This window comes from Tiliqua scincoides, chromosome 4 (genome assembly GCF_035046505.1).
Source record: "Tiliqua scincoides isolate rTilSci1 chromosome 4, rTilSci1.hap2, whole genome shotgun sequence".
Lineage (NCBI taxonomy): Eukaryota > Metazoa > Chordata > Lepidosauria > Squamata > Scincidae > Tiliqua > Tiliqua scincoides.
This window is the reverse complement of record NC_089824.1, coordinates 126,693,660-126,717,841: the sequence shown is the minus strand read 5'-3', so window position 1 is coordinate 126,717,841 and position 24,182 is coordinate 126,693,660. Positions and strand designations below refer to the sequence as shown.

At 43.2% G+C, this 24,182-nt stretch overlaps 1 protein-coding gene and 1 long non-coding RNA gene across 5 annotated transcripts in view; one reads left to right on the top strand and one right to left on the bottom strand.

Moving 5' to 3' along the window:
- Positions 1-9,154, bottom strand: part of CAMSAP2 (calmodulin regulated spectrin associated protein family member 2) — a 106,451-nt gene extending 97,297 nt beyond the window's left edge. For 2 of the 4 annotated variants that reach the window (XM_066624802.1, XM_066624799.1), the window contains exon 1: positions 9,013-9,154. In XM_066624802.1, coding sequence (XP_066480899.1) covers positions 9,013-9,154 — 142 coding nt within the window. The remainder of the gene's footprint in view (positions 1-9,012) is intronic. The other 2 variants (XM_066624800.1, XM_066624801.1) reach the window with 2 other exon arrangements.
- Positions 9,155-12,619: 3,465 nt separating this feature from the next.
- LOC136649418 (uncharacterized) lies at positions 12,620-22,216 on the top strand. The gene is made up of 3 exons (XR_010794397.1): positions 12,620-12,750; positions 20,187-20,438; positions 21,103-22,216. It is a non-coding gene; the product is annotated as an uncharacterized lncRNA (long non-coding RNA).
- The last annotated feature ends 1,966 nt before the right edge of the window (positions 22,217-24,182 follow it).

Here is a 24,182-nt window from a genome sequence, read left to right as displayed (position 1 = left end):
TTTAGCATGGGAAAGTGGCATGGGGGAAGGAATGGTCACCTTTCCTTTCCTTGTACTACAACCCTGATCTTTACCTCCAGAGCCATTTTTCCTTCCTTAAAGAAAAGTGCAGGCAATCTGAACACAAACTTCCTGACATGCCTATTTGGGCCCTCAGACCTTTCAATTTAGTTCGACAACATGGACTCTTTATACAAAACAGCCTCATGTTCCATATTAATACAGACTTAGAAACTAACAGTAGATCAGGATCCATCAGTAGACTGCAAAAATCATGGCACTATGACGTTTGTGGTATGATGTGGGGATAAACGGGTGCAGTCCCATTGAAACAATGAGAAAATGCTATCATTTTACCAACTGTTTGAACTAGAAGGGACACTGTCATACAGCATACACGCGCAGTTGCTAGTGCTGCCAACCTGAGTTCTAGGAATCACATCCACATAGGCTCTGCCTTTGCCCATAAAAAAGGCAGACGGAATAAAAAATGGTTCAAACACTGTTCATCATTAAACTATTAAAATAAAATAAAAAGTTAACATCCTATACAGTTAGATTTAGCTCACTCTTCAGAAATAACAAAGGGCTTTTAAAATCAAGATTCAACCTTGTGTTCGGTTGCACATCTTTTCATCAGAGATATTTAGCCTTGCTTCTCACTAACACTATACACCAGTGTCTCTCAAACTGTGGGTCAGGACCCACTAGGTGGGTCACGAGCAAATTTCAGGTGGGTCCCTATTCATTTCAATATTTTATTTTTAATATATTAGACTTGATGCTCCCCTGGTATGTGACTGCATCTGGGAAAATGTTACAGACCTATGCTTTTAACAGGTTACTGTGCATATACTTTTAACAATGAGAATAAATGGGACTTGCTTCTGGGTAAGTGTGGGTAGGATTGCAGCCTAGGATTGTGAAAAATGGTCCTGCTTGATGATGTCACTTCCGGTCATGACATAACTTCCGGTGGGTCCTGACAGATTCTCATTCTAAAAAGTGGGTCCCGATGCTAAAAATGTGAGAACCACTGCTATACACTATCTGACGTAAGACGTGATTCCGAAAGCACCATCAGTCAACCTAAGCTAGGGGTGTCAAACAAGACTTGTGGGCCAGATATGACCCACAAAAGCTCATTATCCAACCCTTAGGTTTTCCCAGCACCACTATCAGCTGTCAGCTCAACAACTGAGGCGTCATTGCTGAAAGGGCAGACTGCGTGATAATTGGGCTCTCCCATAACTTGAAAATATGATCAAGATTTGCATATTTTTTCTTCTGTAATTTGCAGCTAATGAGATCCTAAGGGAGAAAAAAGTGCTTATTTCTTCTCATGACCTGCTTAATGACATCATCCTGCTTAAAGACATCACTTCTGGCCCTCAGCAAGCTCCATGAATGTACAAAATGGGTTTGAAACCCCTGATTGTAGTCAAAGCTTGAGATACCTCAAAAGTAGTTCTGTAATGTTTAGCCCTTATTTTTTTAGTCAATCATTTTCAAATTGTTATCCATGAAAGCAATGCACTGAACAATAGCTGTGTTGAACAAGCCTTGCTGTAGCTTGGTGAAAAACACAGAGAATGCACTGACAACTGCGACCCAGAATCCAAAGCAATCCATCAGTAAGGCAAGCAAATCAATGTGAAAAGAGTTTGTTGAGAGTAGAAAATGGTGGAGTTTACCAGTTGCAGACCTGCCATAAGGTCTGATAGGGCAAAACCCCAGGTCCAGGTCCAGGCGCAAGAAAGTGTGCTTCCAGTTTTCTGGAAGTTGGTGGAGTTTGCACGAGGCTCTGTGAGCCTCAAGTGAGTAAGGGGGATGAATTTTTGCACAGGGGGGTGGTGAAAGCCTGCGGGGGGGGGTGCCACTGCAAACCTTTGCCCCGGGTGCGGAGCTGTGAGGTCCCCTGCTGGTGTTTAAGCTAGTGGAAAAAGCTTTGAATTGAACTGCTAGATCTGATGTTCTAAATCAGGGGTGCCCAAAACCTGGCCCCGGGTCCACTTGTGTCCCTCAAGGTCTCCCAATCCAGCCCACAGGTAGCCCTAGTCTCCAATGAGCCTCTGGCCCATCAGAGACTTGCTGGAGCCTGTGCTGGCCGGATGCAACTGCTCTCAGCCTGAGGGTGACTGTTTGACCTCTCACATGAGCTATGGGACAAGGGCTCCCTCCACTGCTTGCTGTTTCACATCTTGTGATGCAGCAGGGGCAGAAAAGGAAAGGCCGGTCTTGCTTTTTGCAAGGCCTTTTATAGGCCTTGAACTATTGCAAGACCTTCATTCACTCAAGTTCAATCTTTCATTTATGTAAATGTATGTAAATTTATTCAAATTTGAAATGTAAATTAATTCTTTTTTATTCCCAGCCCCTGACACATTGTAAGAGAGATGATGTGGCCTTCCTGCTAAAACATTTGGACACCCCTGTTCTAAATCAAAGCAACCCAGGTTTATTGCTTAACAATGCACCCAACAAGCACTCTAGCTACATGTCTTCACCTCAAGCTGTTTGACCAGAACATCTTTCCATAAACACCCACTCATTCTACTGGGCCTAGTAGGAATGTACCTCAGAAACTTTCCTAGCACACATAATTGGTACTTCTGACAGCCTGAAACCATGTACTCTGAAATAAAACAATAAAGCAGAGATTTTCAACCACTGTGCCATGGCACAGTGTTGTCCACTAATGGTTTGTAGGTGTGATACAGGAATTTGGAGGAGAGTCATATATTAGTAGGGCCATTGGGAGATGGGAGCCATAAATCTTCAATCACATCAATATCTTACATTGAGACAGAGTCAATACGACAATTCACTCTGCTAGATTATATTTGACCAGAGTATACAGATTACTATATCGAATCCACAGGCATTATTCATGTAATATTCCACTGAGACATATTGGCTATGTCACAGACATATTGGATATGTCATATTGGATATTTGTCAAAACAAATATAATCAAGAATCAAAAGAGCAACTGGACTTCACTTCAGTTTACAGAAATCAAAATGGAGACTTTTGCAATGTTTATTAAACAATCCAAAATTATGAATTGCAAACAAAATGTATTTGCAGTTTATCTGTCTAGTCATGCAGCACAAAAATGATATGCCTTGAATACAAGAGGTATACCTCATGCAGCGATTCCCAAATTTTTTGACTGGCAGCTCGCTTGACTTACTGGGCCATTTGTCATGGCTCCCCATCAAGGCTACAATACCAGTGGTTCCGAAACTGCCTAGCAGTTGCTGCCTGATTTCTAAATGTCAAGGGTTGTGGCTATATAGGTTGAGCCTATTTATCCACGGATTTTTGATCCGTGGATTTGGCTCAATGCAGGTTCTCTGGAGACCCTGAATTTGGTCCAATCTGAAGCCTCCGGAGACGACTGGAGCTGTGTCCGCAGGCTCTTCTGAGGCCCCCCAAAGCATAGAAAGGCGACTTCCAGTTTCACCTTCCGACATTTATAGGGGCCTTCCTGAGGCTTGTGGAAGCTACACGCAGCCTCCAAAGTCTTCAGAACAGCTCTGGACATGACCAGAGCAAGGCTCCAGTTGCATTCGGAGCTCAGTGGACCCCCAAAACTAGCTGATTTGATATCACCTGGAATTTGGTATCCATGAGGGGACCAGGAACAGACACCTCATGGATGGCGGTTCATCCATAATGGTGATTGGGCAGCAGTGCCCCTGCCAGTAGTATCTTCTTTAACCCTTGAGGCACATAGACTAATCTGCCCTATCAGTTTCATGAACCACCAAAAATGGGGTAATGATCCACTGGTGGGTCCCGGACCCAAAGTTTGAGAACCGCTGCATATACTAAGGTGGGGGAATTTCTGTGAGGTTTCCACAGACAACATGGCATCCCCAGGGAGCCACAGCTCAGAGTCTGGGAACCACTGCTAAAGTGTTTAAACAGGAAGTCCCTTAAGTTCCCATAACCCGTGAAGACCTCTAGTGACCCCGATAGATCTACTTGGAGCTGCACCACTTATTTAGCTGGGGCAGAACCAAGGAGGGTTGTGTTGGGCTCCAAAGCTTAGGAGGGGAGAGAGGATGCAGCAGTAGCCTCTGCCGCCATCCCTGCCCCCCTCCCGGGCCAGAACTGCTCTCCAACCCACCCTCCCCCTGCTCAGTTTGGTAAGTGGGTTTCAGATAGACTAGTTTTGTTCCCAATACAATTTCATTCATGTAACCTGTACATCAGTGGTGTCAATCATGCTTTATACAGTGGGCTGAATAGCATTCATAGTGCCTGCTGAGGGTTGGAAGTGATGTCATTAAGCAGAAACTGATGTCATTAAACAGGTAATGACCAGAAATCAGCACTTTGTTCTCAAGCAGGAAATCATTAGCTGCAAATGACAGAAGAGGAAACATGTAAAACTTGATCATATTTTCAAGATATGGGAAAGCCCAATTATCACATGGACCGCACTTAAAAGATTAATCAGATTTATTATAGCACTGGCTTTTATGCACCGCAGTCCACTTCAGCAGGTGTGTGATGTTTCATCACGCATCTGACAGTGAACTCTGCTCTACAAAAAGAAACTTATACTGCAATAACTTCATTAACCATAAAAATTACCCAAGTCTCCGGCTAATTTAGCCACCCGCAACATTCCAAAAAAGGTACCAGAAGCAGTATGTCTCACCTTTCAGTTATGCTTGCACCAATTATACAGTAGTAAACAGGAACTACAATGAAATGAAATAGACTCCATTACAGTAATGACTAATCCTGCAATTTTATTACTCCTCACTGTTTATGAACTCTTTCTTTCAAACTACATAGAGCAGCCATTTTCAACCACTGTGCCGTGGCACAACGGTGTGCCGCGAATGGTCCTCAGGTGTGCCGCAGGAGTTTCATGGAGGGTCATTTATTAATAGGATCATTGGGGATATGAGCCCCCCACCAACAGAAAGGTGTGCCTTGTCAATTGTCCAAAAACTGATGGTGTGCCTTGACAATTTTAGTACCTTGTTGGTGTGCCATGAGACGAAAAAGATTGAAAATCACTGACACAGAGTATAGCCTTCGTAACAGTGTAGTTCTCCTTACGTTTGTGAAGACGTGCTCTTAGTTTATCAGGCAGTGGTGAGACACTTGTATGAACTGCAGCATCAGACTTCCAATATCCAGTACTCATCCATATTGTTCTACCCCAGAATGTCTATTCTACCATAATTCAACACGAAGTCATCCACTCCACCTCTATTAAACACTGAACTGTGAATCATTCACATTTTTTTTTCAGAATGCTTTTGAATCATTTATCACACTCTACTCACTTGTTGTCACTATACTGCTTCACTAATTCACACTCACATTGCTAATTTAAAATAACAGAAGAACAGACTGACACTGTAGCAGCTATAAGAAAGTGTGTCAGCCCCTCTGCCCTACGAATAAGGGTATCAGTTCTCTAGCTGTTGAATATAGTTCAGTGATTTGCACAGAAAGTGGTAGAGCACTGCAAGCTATATTAGAGACCTCTAAAGAGACCGAAGACTCTTGGGCATTATAATGACACCCCTGCTATTTAAGGCATGCAAACAAAGCATTTCATGGATCTAAAGTAATACAAGATACTATTATAAATAATTTTTATATATCGCTTTTCAACAAAAGCTCACAAAGTAGTCCACAGAGAAGAAAAACAAAATAAGTTTCAAATGAACCCTCCATTCCTATGAAAAGGACAGTGACTATGTGCCTTCTGGTTAAATAAATTCTCTCTCTCTCTCTCTCTCTCTCTCTCTCTCTCTCTCTCTCTCACACACACACACACACACACACACACACAGTTGATGTACTGGACCATAGGACTACAAGTCATTTCTTGGTCAGTAGCCATTCCAATTCAAGGGTAAAGGATGACTCAAATGAACAGTCACTTCAGATATCATCTTAGAACAATTGAACAATACATAGTTGGTATACAAGTGCCTCACTTACACTTAGATAACTGTTCCTTTGACCCATAAGTTCATGCGTCTGCAAAGTAAACTATGGCTCTCTTTGTATAGAGATGTTGCCAAAAAAACAAACAAACAAACAAACAAACAAACAAACAAAAGATGTTAACTGTCTTCTGACAGATTTGTTTTTTTCAAGTTCTGCTTAATGCAAAGTGGATAATACAGTTCATTCACACTACACGTATGTATTATTTCCTACTTCCAACTGCCTGTAACCTCTACAGATTAACCTAGAATCCTTGGTTGAACTCATTCATAACTGTCTACAATTTAAAGTGCTATGTGCAGCAGTGCTCTATTCTTCCATTGTGTTGACTTGAGCTAACTAAGCCAGCTTAATTAGCAATAAGTTTATTTAAGAGCCTACAACTTATATATCTCTCAGACCTAATTTATCTGTTTACATAGAGAAGTCACACATTTTTTTTCAGTTCAGTCCTGTGCATTTTGATTTGCAATTAAGTTCCACTAAGTTCAATGGGACTTCTCAGAATGAATGGATAGGATAGCTAGCTTACAGACTGGTTCAAACATGCATGCCCATCATTTATAACTATAGTTTTGATGACTAGTAACTGAGTGTGCAAACTGACATCATGAAAAAAGTATCTGTATCTAAGATTGTGTGACCATTCTATCTTGGTGTGAAATATGTGATACTCCATTTAACAGTACTGTACAAGACATCACATCCATATTCATCACTCTGACTTTTATCACCATTACCATCATGTGACTGACACCCAGACTTTAGACCATTTATATTAAAAACTACTAAATTCTGAAATAATGGAAGTTTTCTGTATGACATTGTCTATTGCCATCTCCCACTTTGAGTGATGTCAACTAAGGGCACAATCCTAACCAGGTCTACTCAGAAGTAAGTGCTATTTTGTTCAATGGGGCTTACTCTCAGGAAAGTGTGGTTAGGATTGCAGCCTAACATGTTTCAAATGCTTCAAAAGGATCAGAACAAGTCCTGACAAACCACTTTACTGTGCACAAAACTATGTTGTAATAGTATTAGAAACACTTTCAAATTCTTTCACATATATTACTTCAATAATCCTTCCAACAGACATGGAATTTATACCAATATTTACACTGCAGCGTGGGTAAAGGTGTTTGAAAACTGTGCTATTTACTTTACTCAGAAGTAAGCCTATTGTGTTCAGTAAGATTTGGGCTGTAATCCTTTCTTACCCACCAGAAACAAACACCTCTACCTACAGGGAAAGGGGAACAGAGTGCCTTACCTAAAGCAAAACTAATGACAGAAGAAAAATCTGATCTGAAGATTAGAATCAGACAGCAACCCTAACCACATGTATTAGGACACAAGCCCCAATGAAAAATTAGGAGTTATGTCCAAGTAAACAGGCATTGTCAGACACTATGCTACACAGTGATAGTCTGCACTATGCCAGTGAATGCAAAAAGTGCTGTTTCACTTGCTTACCAGACAAGAATGCAATTTCAACATTACCACAGAAGCATTTGCATGATTGTACCTGCAGAACTGAATTATATAAAAAAGTCACACCAGTTTTGAAATTCTCCCCAAGTTAGTCGTCTCCACATTTTCCACACGTCAGCACTTTGTTACACAAATCTATGATAATTAGAGATAAATAGAAAATCACTGTTTTGCAAAGTACAAAAAGAACTAGCATATACTTTTGCAGCGCCCCCCCCCCCCCAAAAAAAAACCAGTGTTTGGACAGCTAACTGTAGCTATATAAAGTGCAGGACCTGTAACCCACAGAGAATGGAAGTAATTATCTCTTAGGAGCACTTTTAACATTTATTTCATGTGCAGCATTGCCAATTCCCATGTAGAGTAGTTCAAAATAAGCCATATTTTAATCCTACTATAATGCACAATGATACACTAGCTTCAAATGCAACGGTTGCAAAATTTACTGAGAGGAAGAGGAGGCTTTTCCTGTTATTCTACAGAGAAAAGAAAATGATGGACTGCTATGTCTTTATGTCTCCTTTGGGAATAACCTCTAAAACTGCCAGTGTACTCTACTTATTTCAAATTATAAATACTATAAAATACTGCTTGAAAGCTTGTGTTCAGAAAAGAAGGTGCTTAATGTACTGCATCGACAGTAGAACAGTAAGACTCGCTGTCTGCAAGGCCTTGATGTTAAGCAACATGGCTGTCTCTCACCTTTTGGAAGACATCCAAAGAATTCACTTTATATATCCAGACAAGAGGGAACCCTCTTGGTTAGTGAAGGGTGACAATTCGCATTAAATGCTCCTTTTCTCAGGAGCTCCATTAGATGTATTCTTTACCATTCCCAATGACTGCAGGCTACTCTCACGTGTCAAAACCAACAGCGCTCACCCATTTCCCTCTTTTTTCCACATCAGTTATTAAATGGAAAAACGCTGTCTATTTTGTGACAAGGGGGCCAAGACATGGGGGTGGAAGAGAAGGAAGTAAGCACTTAGACATTTCACTCTGTCAGATCTATATTCTAAAACTGAACAGAAATACAAATTACAGTTACTTATTGATAGAAACAACAGTGGTTTCTAACCACAATTAGATGTTACACAATTTTTAAAAAGCAAATAGCAAAACACCCTATTGGTGCATTTGGACACCTTTCCCCATGCCTCTTCCTTGCACATTTACCCCAGGGCTGGGTGATTCAGATCGCAATCCTAGGCATGTTTACTCAGAAGCAAGTCCCATTATAGTCAATGGAGCTTTCTCCCAGGAAAGTGTGGATAGGGTTGCAGCCTAGGAGTCTCACAGGCCAATCCTAGGCATGTCTACTCAGAAGCAAGTCCCATTATAGTAAATAGAGCTTACTTCCAGGAAAGTGTGGATAGGATTGCAGCCCAATTCTAGGCATGTCTACGCATGAGCATGTCCCATTATAGTTAATGGAGCCTCACACGGACAGGAGAATCAAGCCCAAACGAGCGCAGGCGCCCCCACCCCACCGGATGAGAGGCAGGAAAGCCACCAGGCGCACCAGCCTACCTGTCCCAAAGGCTTTGGCCACCAGCCACGCTAGATTACAGGCGATCTTCGCTCGGGTGAAGTCGTAGTGATCGAAGGGTTTGATGGCAGGGACAATGAACGTCTTCCTCATCTCCTTGACGTCTGCAGCGGCATCCCCCATTTTTTCTTCCCTCCCCCCCCACCCGGCCCACAGAGCCCCCCCTCTGTCTTCTTTTATTTTTTTTGGCTGCAGGTTTGATTTACATGATTCTCCTTCCCAAAAAAAAGCAACCTTTTAAAAAAAAAAAGCGTTTTAAGACCCCCAGCAAAAGGTGGATCTGGCTTGTCGGGAGAGGACTGTCGCAGCTGAGGATGGAGCCGGTGCAATGAAGCCAGCTGGGCGGCTGGGGAGAAGGTGCCCCCCTCCAGCTCTTGCTTCCCTCTGCATAGGAATGTGGAGTCACCCCGGGGTTCCTCTTCTCCCCCTCCCCGGGGCGCTTTGTCTCGATCCCTGGAAGGAACAATGGAATCAATGACAACTTCCAGGGAGGTTCCAGGGAGAGACTGGAGCCTTCCGAGCAGCCCTGCTTCTGCCTCCTTCCGAATTGCAGAGGGGGCGGGGAGAGCACCACAGCCTGGAGGGAGGTGGCTGGGATTTTCCTGCAGCAGCAGGGGCTGGTGGCGGGGAGGCGGAGGCTGGCAGGCTGGCTGGGAGATGTCCGAGCGCCCAGCCCGGCTCCCCAAGCAAGCTGGCGCTGCACGCCTGGGAGGAGGCACCAGCAGAGGTTGGGCGCGGCGCTGCCTTCTCCAAAGCCGGGGCTTCCTCCCTGCCTGAGCCCCGAAGGAGCCCTCTGGAGCGTCGCCTCTTCCGCGACTGGGAGGCCAATGCTGTTGCCGGCCCAAGACAACCTCCCCTGCTGCTACTGCAGCGCTAGGCTGGAAAGCGAAGAGGAAAGCAGCCTGGCACCAAACGCATGCGCGCTTCCCTGCCTCTCCACAGCCCCCTCCTCATTGTGAGCAGCTCCGGCTTGGGCGGAGCTGCCAGGGGAAAACCAAGGGTGGGGGGAGGAGGGGAGGGGTCTGGGCCGGGCCGTCCTGCCTCGCCTTTCACGTGGTCTGCGGGCTGTACAATGGGGCATTCTTGACGCTGTGCCAAACCTGCGCGCATCATCACCAGCGGGCTGCTGATCCAGGCGCATCCTCGTCGCGGGCTGTGCAGGCTGGAGCAGGCGGTGGCCCCTCCAAGAAGGGTGGGAGAGCCTTGGCAGCCAAAGGGCGCTTCGAAGGCTGGCTGCCTGCCTGGTGCAGGTGTGCCAACAGGGGAGCTGTGCCCCTCTTGCAAGGGGGGCGTCACCCAATAGCTACCCAGAGAGCCTCTGAAAAAGATCAGCGGCTGGCAATTTGGAAAGTACAGCGAGGCACTTTGAAGGGTGGCAGCAGGCCTGGAGGGCGTACATAAGAACAGCCCCACTGGATCAGGCCGTAGGCCCATCTAGTCCAGCTTCCTGTATCTCACAGCGGCCCACCAAATGCCCCAGGGAGCACACCAGATAACAAGAGACCTCATCCTGGTGCCCTCCCTTGCATCTGGCATTCTGACATAGCCCATTTCTAAAATGGATGTGGTGATGGGATTCTAAAATAGGGGTGATGGTTTGGATTGGAACCACCCACAGAATAGGGGAGGAGAAGATCCTTCCCCCCCCCCATTTTCCAACGAGACCTTCTTCCTCCAATGAGCCCAGGTTGCATGAGGCTGCAGTGGGTCACGTTGGGCACCTTAAGAAACAAACAAAAAGAATCAGGTATATTTATTTCTTTGACAGAGTGTACCACCTTTTTTCCAAAGAAATCAGGGCAGAGGGCATGGCCCTTCCCTTGCCTTTAAGTTCACAACAGCCCTGTGAGGTAGGTGAAGCCATTTCTGCCCAACGTTGCATATCCGCAACAGGGGGCGGAAATGGGTAAAGGTGGGTGGTATTTGACTGTGCTGTATATTGGACTGAATACTTCAATCTTCTTGCCCTATTTCTGTGCCTGATAATGTTTCTGTATATTATTATTATTATTATTATTATTATTATTTAAATAATTATTTAATTAATAAATTAATAATAATAACAACAACAACAGTATTTATATACCGCTTTTCAACGGAAAGTTCACAAAGTGGTTTTACAGAGAAAATTAAACAATTGGCTCCCTGTCCCAATAGGGCTCACAATCTTAAAAAGATGCAAAAGAACACCAGCAGGCAGCCACTAGAAAAGACACTGCTGGGGTGAGGAGGGCCAATTACTCTCCCCCTGCTAAATAAAAGAGGAGCACCTACTATATGTGATACTCTCTTTGATAGTTTAGGGTGGCATACATGAGGGTATCCCATTTTATCCTGGAAGTGTTTTATGAGGTAGGCTAGGGCTGGCTGTGAAAAGAGAGTGACTGGTCCGTAGTCCCACAGGGAGCTTCCTATCTTGAGCAAGGTTTCGCATTCAGGTGTTGTTGTTTTTTTGGTCCAAATCCAGCATTCAAACCACTGCACTTCATGAGCCTGTGGAACAAATGCTAAATTAATGGTTTCAGGATATGACTTGTGGTTGCCCTTTGGAATGCTTCCTGCAGAGCACTAGAGGCATCTGGGTTTCCATGACGGTGCTAAATACTGCTGAAAAAGTTCTGTGCATGAAGCGGGCAATACTGCACACTCACTTCATGCTTAGAATCTTTGCTGTAATGCTGCATCTTTAACTATACTGTATTTGCTTGGTAGTAAGTTTCAGTGAAATCTATTATAGTGGCCTGGAGGCGGTGATGGTGTGGATTGGGACCATCCATAGAATAGGGGAAGAGAAGATCCTTTCCCCCCATTTTCCCAAAATAAAAATCACCCCCAAAGCTGCTGTTTGCCTCATGGGGCAAAACATATGCACACACACACATTTTGCAGGAGATTTGTGGCATTGGGAAATCATGTTCACAGACATCTTGTGTCAGGTCATGTTTGACCCTTGGGTAACTGGGCCAGGTAAACCTAATCTAGATAGACCAATTTTCTGCTTCAGAATAAGACAGCTTCATATGTTCCAGTACATTGGGTCATCGCTGGTATTTTGGGTCAGGGTGTATATATTGTATATATAAAAATCAGAAGCCTTTCTCTGTGTTCAGGATCATCCCAAGATCATCTGGCACTTGAGGCCAAATGATATTCTTTCCTTAAGGCTTAACCCAATGATGCACCTGGGGAGCAGAGCAGAAGTGGAGGAGATAGAATGCTCTAGCCCAGGGATGTCAAACTTGTTTCATACAGGGGGCTGAAGTTAGCATTTTGGTGCCTGCTGAGGGCAATAAGTGACATCATTAAGCAGATGATGGCCAGAAATAAGGACTTGTTTCTCGCATAGACACTCCTTGGCTGCAAATGACAGAAGAGAAAATGTGCAAATCTTGTTCATATTTTCAAGATGTGAGAGAGCCCAATTATCACGGTGCAAGAACCCAATAATAAGGGGGGCCAGATAAACTGCTTTTGGGGGCCACACTCAGGCTGTGGGCCTTAAGATTGACACCCCTGCTCTAGCCCATCACTCATCTCTCTTTCTCTTCCTTGTTGTTCCCCATTTTTGTTTCCAAATTCAGCAAGCATAGAAGAAGGAGCAGTGGAGGAAGCAGATGCAGATGATGCTGCCAACCCTATCTGCTCTCCCACTATCTGAAGTTAGGCAGATGATGACCAGTGAGAAGACTGGCACTGTGCATAAGGAATTCCTTTCCTAGGTAAGCTTACCTGGTGCTAGTTTTCCAGCAGCTTGTGAAGATCTTTTGCATTTAGCTGAGCATTCCCTACACATTCTATATCTGGTTTAATTGTTCTGCTTTATTTGATTATGTGACTGCTATTTTTATTGTATTTATTGTCTAATTATGTATGCGAATAAAGACCGTTTATAAACTTGCTAGATAAATGTGAAGAAGTATTGTCTATTCTGCAAACGTTGATGCCACAATAGTTTTTTTCTTTTTAGTCTGATATACTAAAACTCCTCCTTGCAGTTCATGTGAATGTGGTGACAATGGATGAGCTTTACTGGTTATTTTAGGGCACATCTGCATGAGCTTTTTAAAGTGGTTGGGTGTGCATCTGGTTTTGGTTTTGCTTGTGGTACCATCTCAGCATTTTCAGACAGATAATTTTCCTTTTTTAAAAAAATTTGGAAACACTTGCCTGCAGTATAGCACAAATATACTGTTTTTGTTGCATAGGCTTGTTTTGAATATTTTGCAAGCTGTTCCTGCATGATAATTAAGAGAAACAATGGTGAAAGCTGATTGTACATGTTATTAGCCAGTTTTACGCTGAACATACAATAATAATTTCACTTTAGGCTACCACCTAGACTCATTGTACTGCACAGGTGAACTGTCTGAGATTCATGTGTACTTCTTGTGAAAAATAGTTATTGACTATGATCACTTTCTCCGTTCTGTGTAGAGATTCATTTATAGAAATCATTGCATGCATGTACCATGTTAATGGTACATGTTGGGTGATGTACAGCCCAATCCTAACTAAATTCCTGAGTGGTGATGCAGTGGCACTGATGTGGGCTTCACTGTACCCTGCAGGGGAATTTCAGTAACTTCCTTGGAGAAGGGGACATTTGTTCCCTTGCCCCAGGGTAAACCGCAGCAGCCACAGTGGGTCAATTTGGACCTGCACCAGCAATAGCACTGGCACAAGTTCAAGTTGATCCGTGCAGGTGGATCAGGTCCAGGAAGGATAAGATATTGCATGTAACAGTGCCACCATTTCCACCCCTCTCCTAGGTCTGATCTGCACAACCCACCTCTCCCTACCCCTGCACCAGACTTACCTGGGCCAGAAGGCATCCTTCACTCCACCAGCGCACAGGGGGAAAACTCTGAGCTTCCTGCTGGCACGTAGCACTGTCACAAAGTGCTTCACAATGCTTATGCGACAGCACGTGCCAAGAGAACATGTGTTCCACCAGCACTAGGGATGCATAGGATTGGTCCATAAGACTACCGTCCTAAACACACAAGGATAACCCCTTTGGACTCAGATGAACACAAGTCTGAATTATTTTGATCCTGAACAATCATGTTTAGGATATAGAGCTGCAGCAATGTGCACACTATTACAGTCATTCTTGTTACCCGCTAAGGTTAGGTTCCTTGAAATCCTAGTAGTGAATTTGCAGATAATGAACCATTGATCCTATGCGATCAAAGAGATTAGGTAGAAGGGGTACCCTAGAGGGTAAGGAGGACCTTCCCTGCCATCAGAAGAATCTAGCAGAGACCCTCAGGACCCTCAGAGTGTAGCAGGAAGTGCCAAAATTTATTGGAAAGCTGCAGAGACCTTCCAGAGGCTTCAGGTACCTTCAGAATGGCACCTGCAACCAGCGAAGACCCCTTTAACATGACCAGCGGAAGCTTCCGCCATCCATTTTAAAGGGGTCTGAGCTTGTTAGAGGCACCATTCTGAAGGTGCAGCCTCCGCAGGGTCTCTGCATAGTGCATAACGAGAACAGAGGCACGGATAATGAGAAAGGGTAGCAATTCTGCATATAGCGAATTAGCATATAAAGAGAACTGATTGTAGTATACTCAATTGGGCTTACCTCTCAGTAAAGTCTATGATTTGGGTATGATGTCTGCTATCCTCAGGCTGCACTCCTATGCAGTCACCAGGGCTGGGAAGCAGCACCAGGTATCCTCTTATGCTCCCTTACTCTGTGTAAGACCCAGGCAGCCCCAGTGGGTCTCCTTGGATCTGCGCCCACTATTGAGTGGGTACAGAATCAAAGAGATCTGTGTTGGGTCTCTTGAACTGGGAGGGGAAGGGTCAGGATATGGTGGCAGAGCCTGCCACCATCTCTGTCCCCTCCCGCCCTACTCCTACCCCCACCATGCCTCCCCCACCCTGACTTACCATTCCATAACCCTGCACTTGCCTGGAGCTCTGGGTGGCATTTGACTGGCTTCTGCCGGGCCCTGGTTTAACACAGGTGTGTGCTGAGCCAGTGCCAGCACCAGCCTAGTGGTAAGTGTTGCAGACATGCCTTACAGCACATTTGCAACACTGAGCGTGGCACTGGGCTGGCTTGAACCCAATCCAACTTTCCAGCACCAATACAGCCCTGAGGAACGAGAACAAATGTTCACTTATCTTGAAGAGGCCTCCATGACACACACATTCCCCACCTCAGGATGCAGTGTGTGCCCCATTGGCATGGCTCCAACAGTGCTAGAAAGTTGGATGGGATTAGGCCCTAAGAATAGTAAAGCATCTTGTGACTTACTTTCAATAAGTATGCTTAGGATCAGGCTGCAAAGAAGTGTTTGTATTCAGGAAAGGCATTTATTTTCATGTACGTTCTTGAAGAACGTATTTATTTATTTCCTGGTTTGCAGTTTATGCATCTTAGCTTTTCAGCAGCACTTAATTCAGGTAACTTCCAAAGTTCTTTATTTTTAAAAATATTATTTCTGCTTCTGTTGCTGGAGTCAGGCTGCCCTGTTCAGCTTTGTTGTCATGGAGAACTGCAGATTATGCATTTCAAAAGCACTGTGAGTTGTCATGGCTTGAAACAAATGTACATCCCGTGGTAACCTCAGGGCCTTGTTTTTAATCTTATACATCATTTTTTTAAATAGCAATGGAAGTTCAGACCACAACATGATATTGCAATTGATTAATCATCTGTGAGAGGAAAAAAAATGTTTCCTTTCACAACTTCCATACAGATTGTGTGTGGAAATGAAGGTTTGCATTTTTGCAAAGGTGGGAATGTAATACAGGCATCCCTTGGTACCCGTGGGGGATACATTCCTGGCCCTCTCCCGCTGATAGTGTAAACCACGAGTAAGGGGGAACCCTATCTCCATGCCCCCCCTGCAGTCCAGTACCTTTGTTTATGTTCATAACAATTGCACTAAATGGCTCTTGCTTGAACCAAATAAGCAGGTATGCAGCCTCTTGCAATTACTGTATACATCTTACTTTGACAGATAAGCTAGAAGGAAGAGTAATTTCCTGTTTCCTAGCCATTCCATTCAACATCCATTCAATTCAGTGTGGCTTACTTCTAAGTCAACTTGCATAGAATTCTGTTGGAAGAGATGAAAACATTTTTTTAACGTTGTGAGGGATGCATATTATTGAACATTATTGATCTTAACGTGGTCTCTGGGTTGAATCTAGAGAGCCCTATTCGCTGTGTCAGGTGAGGCAGCTGTACATTAGCCACCACAGAGGCCAGAGATAGAAACTGTAGTTATTCCATTCCAGCCATACTGTACTGAGTGGCAAACTGTATATTACATGCAAATACATGTACCAAAGCCCCAGCTTAAAAAAAAAATTTAAAAATCAACATAGGGAAGTTATGATTTTGTGTGAGGGAGTGGTGGAAAGGGGCCTAATGCTTTGTCGGTTGGATATTTTTTTGGATTTAGGCCAGTGCTCCTCAAAGTGGTGGTACCAGTCCCAGGCACATTATGGGAGGTTGCTAGTCCACCACAGCCGACAGTTTGAGAAGTACCACGCTAAATTACATCAGGAATATCAAAATTATATCTGGGAGGAAAAAGGGAGAGGGCAATTTGCTTAGACTTAACTCCATATTTTCCTCAGTTTAGCAAAAAAAATCACAATTGGCTCCTAATAAACTTTTCTTATGATTGTCAGCCCATGGATTCTCTTATTCTTTATGACAGTGGTTTTGAAACTGCATTGTGGGAGATCCAGAGCATCCTTGGAAACTTTATCAGGGTTCCTCCATGAGAAGAATAATAATGGCAGACAAGTTCCACTGAAGACCGCCCACCACTACCAATATTCCCTTGCAGTTCACAGCCACAGGGAAGTGTTGGGTATGATCTGTAGCACACTCTTGGTTCATGAAAGGGATGATGGGGAGACCCAACCAGTATTGTACAGGAATTGAGTGTGAACATCATTCCCCACAATCATTTGCCAAGTCCAGGGTTTCTGTGGCAGATGTCAACGTGATGTCAATAAATATTCCCTAACTTTTTAAAAGTAAGAATATAAAAACAGCCCCACTGGATCAGGCCATAGGCCCATCTAGTCCAGCTTCCTGTATCTCACAGCGGCCCACCAAATGCCCCAGGGAGCACACCAGATAACAAGAGACCTGCATCCTGGTGCCCTCCCTTGCATTGGCATTCTGACATAGCGCATTTCTACAATCAGGAGGTTGCACATACACATCATGGCTTGTATGTATAATGAATAATGAATACATAATGGATTTTTCCTCCAGAAACTTGTCCAATCCCCTTTTAAAGGCATCCAGGCCAGATGCCGCCACCACATCCTGTAGCAAGGAGTTCCGCAGACCAACCACACGCTGAGTAAAGAAATATTTTCTTTTGTCTGTCCTAACCCTCCCAACACTCAATTTTAGTGGATGTCCCCTGTTTCTGGTGTTATGTGAAAGAGCATCTCTCTATCCACTTTATCCTTCCCATGCATAATTTTGTATGTCTCAGTCATGTCCCCCCTCAGGCATCTCTTTTCTAGGCTGAAGAGGCCCAAACGCCGTAGCCTTTCCTCATAAGGAAGGTGCCCCAGCCCAGCAATAATCTTAGTCACTCTCTTTTGCACCTTTTCCATTACCACTATGTCCTTTTTGTGTAGTAGAAAATAACAATGTGAAAATATTGTGCTTGGATGCATAAATGGAAAAATGTTAAGACAAAGTGTAAAGGTTTTCCCTTAATACTTGATTACATTAGCTGATCAAGAGCAGCCTGTAAGTCTACTATTCAGTTCAGTTCACCGATCAGGAACTTATGCTTCTCTAACTATCACAAGACAGAAATGGGAGAGAGAAATAGGATTCCATGTCACCCTGCCTTATGTATCAGCCAAAGTCAATGACCTTGGGTAGTTTAAGAGTTAGAGCTGTAAGAAATATGCTAAACGGTGTTTCCACTAAGCTTCTAGTCTGCTTTTAATGCCATATTTAGAGCAGCAAAGGAAGGGCAATTAAGCACACAGAATTCAAAGGTCACCACTTGTTTTTTTGTTTATTTGCCTCTATGTTCCCAAGATAGCATGCACTAGTAACAGTTTGCTGTTAGCTGGTGCTGCTGGATTTATAATATTTTAATTGTCTAGAAGGGCCCATGAAAAATGAAGCACAATAAGTTAAGACACTTTTGTTCATACTATTGGTGTAGAAAAGTATATACACTTCCTCTTCAAATATTACCATTTTTCCTCCTTGTTTTCATTGAAATTAAGGGCGCTGTGGTATTCACAATGACCTTTTCCTATTTATTTCAATGGGATTTAGATACTACTATCATCTTCTGGACTATAGCCCTGAGAGGCCTTCTGTACATATCAGAGACAGGAGACGAATAGATGTCTCCTGTACATATCAGAGACGAATAGATGTCAGAATTTCTCCCATATCTGCCTGCCCAGATATTATAACAGTTCTCTCAAAAAGCAAACTCAGGTAGCCAAGCACCTATCAGTTTGAATGTGAATTGGGGCCATGAATAATAATAATAATAATAATAATAATAATAATAATAATAATAATAATAATAAAACTTTATTTTTATCCCGCCCTTCTCCCAAAAAGGGACATAAAACATGTTTTATGTTATGAAAACATAACATTGTGGTTTCTACATAGTTGGAACTCTTTAGATATACAAAATTATATATAAATATGTACATGGGCCTCTCTCATGCTTACCCCCAGGGGAAGTAAAGTAATAGGATCTAAAATAGGGATGTCAAACATAAGGCAGCCTGCAGAAGCTCTTTATCAGGCCCAGGTGATAATTGAGCTCTTCCAGAATTGGGCATCACTTCTGCTAGTGCTGTGGGAGGAAGAGATGAAAAGATGCCTCAGAAGGGAAGGAACATGACAGGGGGAAGGTGCAGAACAAGAGGGGTGAGAGAAGGAGATGCTGCTGAGGTGTTGGGAGAAACCAACTATCAAGTAGGCTGCCCTTTCAGCAGTGCTGCTTCTGCCAAGGCTTTGCTTCGCAGACCACCTCTCAACTGTGAGCTAAGGAGTCATGCCTTGGCAGTACCAGCACTGCTGAAAGGGTGGCCTATGTGATAATTGGGCTCTTGCATATCTTGAAAATATTATCAAGATTTGCATATTTTCTGTCATTTGCAGTTAATGAGTTTCTGTATGGGAACAAACTGCTTACATCTGGTCATCACCTACTTATTGCTGTCACTTCTGGACATTGGCATGGTGAGGTGGTACCCAGCAATGACATTATGGCCAGGTACTGTCAATTCCAAGGGAATTGGAGGGAAGGCAAGAGAAGAGTGGAAGAGAGAGCGAGACATGAAGATGAAAACTAGCAGGAAGAAGGGATAGAAGAAAGAGGCCAAGGAGGGGAGGGCCAACAGTACCGGTATTGTGAAGACATCACTTCTTAGCTCAGCAGTTGAGAGGTGATCTTTGAAGGCAAGAAAATGTTTTCTTCTTCACGTTGTTCTTTGGGCATATCAGGACTGAACTGCAGAGTAAAGGAATTAAGAAGTTGGTGAAACTGTTGTTGGCACCAGAGGTATATCTGGGACAAAGCAAGGAATGCTTCATAGTGGACCTGAACTCCTATAATGACATGTAAACATCCTATCAGGTCTTCAGCCACTTTTGTTTGAGGATCTCCATTTGTATAAGAGTTTTCTAGATTGTATAAATGCAAACTATACCAAAAAAAAATCCATAGTCAGTGTCAGAAAGTCATGATATGCAGATAGAGGACAAAGTCATTGTCCCAAACAAGATTATTAAAAGTTATCATTTAAAAAATGATTTCAAAGTTAAACTTAATGCTCCAGGTACCAAGGATGAAATTGGTGCAATTTGAAGTCAGTGAGCTGCATCCCTCGCTATGCCTTGTGGCAGGCGCCTTAAGTCCCCAGATTTTCTGCCTGAGAATGTGAAAGATTTTTGGCCATGGCTGGATTAATTCTCCTCAGTTAAATGAGGGCCATCTTGAGCACACATCCAGACTAGCAAGTTATTTGTGTGACACAGTTGAAGTGTTGCCTGCCACGTTGGAGGCGGTGTGAGCTCCTTGGCTCTTACATCGTTTCCAACATGGCTAACTCTACTCATGAACTGGGACCTGAATGAAACATTGTATTCAATATGTGCACATACTCATTCCAGGTGACGGAGACAAGGGCATATACAAGGACAGCACAGAATGTGGAAATGATCAATTCCCTCAACAGCATTGAATGTGGAAATGGGTATAGAATTCAGCTTCCTGAAGTGCCCATTTTTTTTAAAGCACGTTTCTAGTGCTTATGGCTGTGAAGATGTGCTTAAACCAGAGAAGCATTATTTTCAGGTGGGGCTTCATCGGCCTGCATAGCTTCTTGCCCCTCCTCATGAGTCATCAAGCTAGAGTTGTGCAACGTAAGTTAAACTGTGTACATTATTTGAATATTTGAAACAGATCTCCACTTTTTTGGTACAGAGTTTGGATTGCCTGGATGCAGAATTTCATAATTTAGTATAGAGCAGTGATTCTCACAACTTTTAGACCGGGACCCACTTTGCAAAATGACAATCTGTCCGGGACCCACTGGAAGTGATGTCATCAACCTGTAAGTTATGTCATGGCTGGAAGTGACATAATCAAGCAGGAAGTGACATCACTTTTCTCACCTAGTAGTTCATAAGCTGCAAATGACAAGAGAAAATAGTCCAGCTCAGAAGCTTGTCTCAATTCTCACTGTACCCCCCCATTACTACCAAGCATCCCACCTGTTCACTGTATTAAAGGGAGGGTATCTCGTGGTGTTTTATTAGCTTGGATTGGGTTATTTCTCAGCCATTTTCCAATAGCAAAGTATAAGGAGAAAAAACCCATTTAAATCTTGACACATATTGAAACCTATTTAAACCTCCCCCATTTCAGGGATCTGCTGAGGTTTAAGTGCCTGGAGGGGGGTGAGAAGGGCAGAGCTGGGCTGGATGCAAGTGGGGGGAGAGGGGGCTGGATCACAGGGCAGAGCTTGAGCTGGACGGAGGTGGTGAAAGAGGAAGCACAACAAACAAACCTGCCCCCCATTTGCAGGGAGAGGCTGCAGCCCACCTCAAGACAATCCAGCAACGCTCCCTGAGACACTCAGCAGCCACACTCACTCCTGTGCGCCTGTGCAAGCCGCCCTTTTGCTCCTGGGAGGAGCTTTGACTACAGGCAAGCTGAGGCAAAGGCAGTTCCAGCTTCAAGATGGCACCGGCTGCCTAATTTGCCAATTTCCAAGATGGCCGCCCGCATCTTTTTGCGACCCACCAAGTGGGTCCCGACCCACAGTTTGAGAAACCCTGGTATAGAGTACACACAAACTGGCCTATAGCCAACAAAAAAGCACAAGGGACATTTGTGCTAAGAAGAATTGTCAAACAGTTATGCAGATGTAAGATTACCCATTTGCTGCTTGCTTTAAACCCATTTCTGCCCAGCCCACAGGTGTATGCATTTGATTCCTGTTGCATATATGCAATGTTGGGCAGAAATGGCTTAAGTTGAAATAATTGCCACCTCCTTGATTTGTATTTATGATCTCTACCATGCATTGGAGTGAGAATCCCCACTTCATCTAGAAGCATGGATTGAAAGACTGGAAAGGTGTAAATCCTCTCTTGCAACAGCCTTTATGCAGTTAGATTGCAGTGTGACAGCAGGACTAAAAAGTATTAAGAGGTAAACTAATCCATCTTAAGTGATCTTGTATTTGCTCCCTAAGGGTATTAAAGATTGCCAGTATAACTGCAGCTAGATTAGATGCTTTAAAAAAAATCAAAAAATCACCCTGTCATTCTGACTGATTGAGATGCAAAGAATCCTCAGAGGTCATATATTTTTATCTGCGTTGCTGTCCCCCAGTCAAAACATTCAGAATGTGGTGATTTATTATGCTCTGAAGATTTACCAGTCTTCCTGCCTTACTCTTGCTGTTACAACAAGAAAATCATTTTGGTAGCCATCTATATCAAATGGTGACTAATGCAAATCCTTTATTTCAGCCTGCCACACTTATAATCAGAACTGTGCTTTTAAAATCGGGTTTTAGCTGTATTACTGCTAAAATGTAAATGTTTAAATTAATCCTATTTCTTGATGAATTCCCAAAAGTTTGTGTCAAGAATGCACAGGTCCAGCCAATCATACAGGCAGATAAGGCAACTATCACAGTTCTAGAGAATCTACTATCAGTTCTAGAGAATCAGCCTTATCTGCCTGTATGATTGGCTGGACCTGTGCATTCTTGTCTGCCATGGCCAATGCAATGTGTGTATATTGCATGGGTTCCAACATGGCTAGTTTGCTGTATTAACAGAGAGGGCTTTGACTGATTGATTGATTTGGTGGATGAAAGTTATATTATTATTATTATTAACAGTATTTATATACCGCTTTTCAACTAAAAGTTCACAAAGCGGTTTACAGAGAAAAATCAAATAACTAAATGGCTCCCTGTCCCAAAAGGGCTCACAATCTAAAAAGATGCAAATGAATACCAGCAGACAGCCACTAGAACAGACAGTGCTGTCTTATAGACTTTGCAGAAACTGACAATCTTACAACCTTACTTAAAGAGAAAGCAGAAAATTTTATGAAGAACTGGAAATCCATTATTGACTTTCTGCATGAGAGAGAGAAAGAGTTAATGAGTTGTGGATTTGAAGATTATTATTTTGAAAGGAATAGAGAACATTAATCTGAAATAATAATCTGAAATGGAATAGTTATAATGAGAAGATAAGAGGGGCTGTTGGAGATATAATGCATACATGGGTGGAAATTTAGATTATTAAGATATAAAGCTGTAATTAATTAGAACATTTGACTTCACCCATGCTTCATCATTAGAGGTATTCTTTGCATTTTTTATGTATCTGTTTTTCTTTTTTTCTCTTTTTTCCTCTTTTACTGTGTTTTTCCTTTCCTTTTTCTTTTATTATTATAAGTAAATGAAATAAAAAAGATTGATTGATCAATTGAATGTATTTCTATTCTGCCTTTCTCCCAGTAAGTGCACCCAAGGCAGCTCACAACCATCCAAACACTAAGCAATAAAAATAACAACCAATAAATAAGATTATAAAACAATAAACAAGACAATAAAACCTCAAATGAGGCAGCAGATCACCAGCACCGGTTGGATCACCAGTCAAACATCCAAAAGTCAAGAGTCTGCATTCATAGTCAAAAACCATTCTAAACAAAGTCTTAACTGGGCCCAGTGAACAGCCTCCAAGGAAGGACCAGTTCTCAATGTTCTTTATGAAAATACAAGGAGGGTTGTGTAAGAATCAACACATCAAACATCTGCAATGTTACGTATAGTCATTTAAGGATAAGTTCAAACACATAAGGTGGAACTGACCTCTGTCTAACTCAGGGGTGTCAAACATAAGGCCTGGGGGGCGGATGCGGCCCATGGAAGCATTTTATCTGGCCCTCAAGCTCTCAGCTGCTGAGCAGTGCTGAGGTGTTACTGCTAAAAGGGCAGCCCCCATGAAAATTGGACTCTCCCCTAACTTGAAATATGATCAAGATTTGTGTATTTTTTCTTTTGTCATTTGCAGCTAATGAGTTCCTAAGTAAGAAAAAGTGCTTATTTTTGGTTATGACCTGTTTAATGACATCACTTCCTGCCTAATGACATCACTTCCGGCCCTCAGCAGGCATCATGAATGCTGTTCAGCCCTTGGTATGAAACAAGTTTGACACCCCTGGTCTAACTATCGCAGTACAATCTTATGCATGTTTACTCAAAAGTCCCATTCTGTTCAATGCAGCTTACTCTCAGGAAAGTGTACATAAGACTGCAGCCTTAGGGCCCAATCCTATCCAAATCTCCAGTGCTGGTACAGTTGTGCCATCAGGGCATGTGCTGCATCTTGCAGGGGGGGCAGTCACAAAGACCTTCTCAAGGTAAGGGAATGGTTGTTCTCCTACCTTGGCTCTGCATTGTGGCTGCACTGGCACTGGAAAGGTAGATAGGATTGGTCCCTTAGTCTAGTAGTTTAATATGAGAGAATCATTCCAGTGACTGCCTCTGAAAGAGAAGTTCTTTGAATGCATGTCAGTTTCATTTATGCCCTGCAGTCAATTATCAACTGCTGGAATGTAAATCCAAGTGCCAT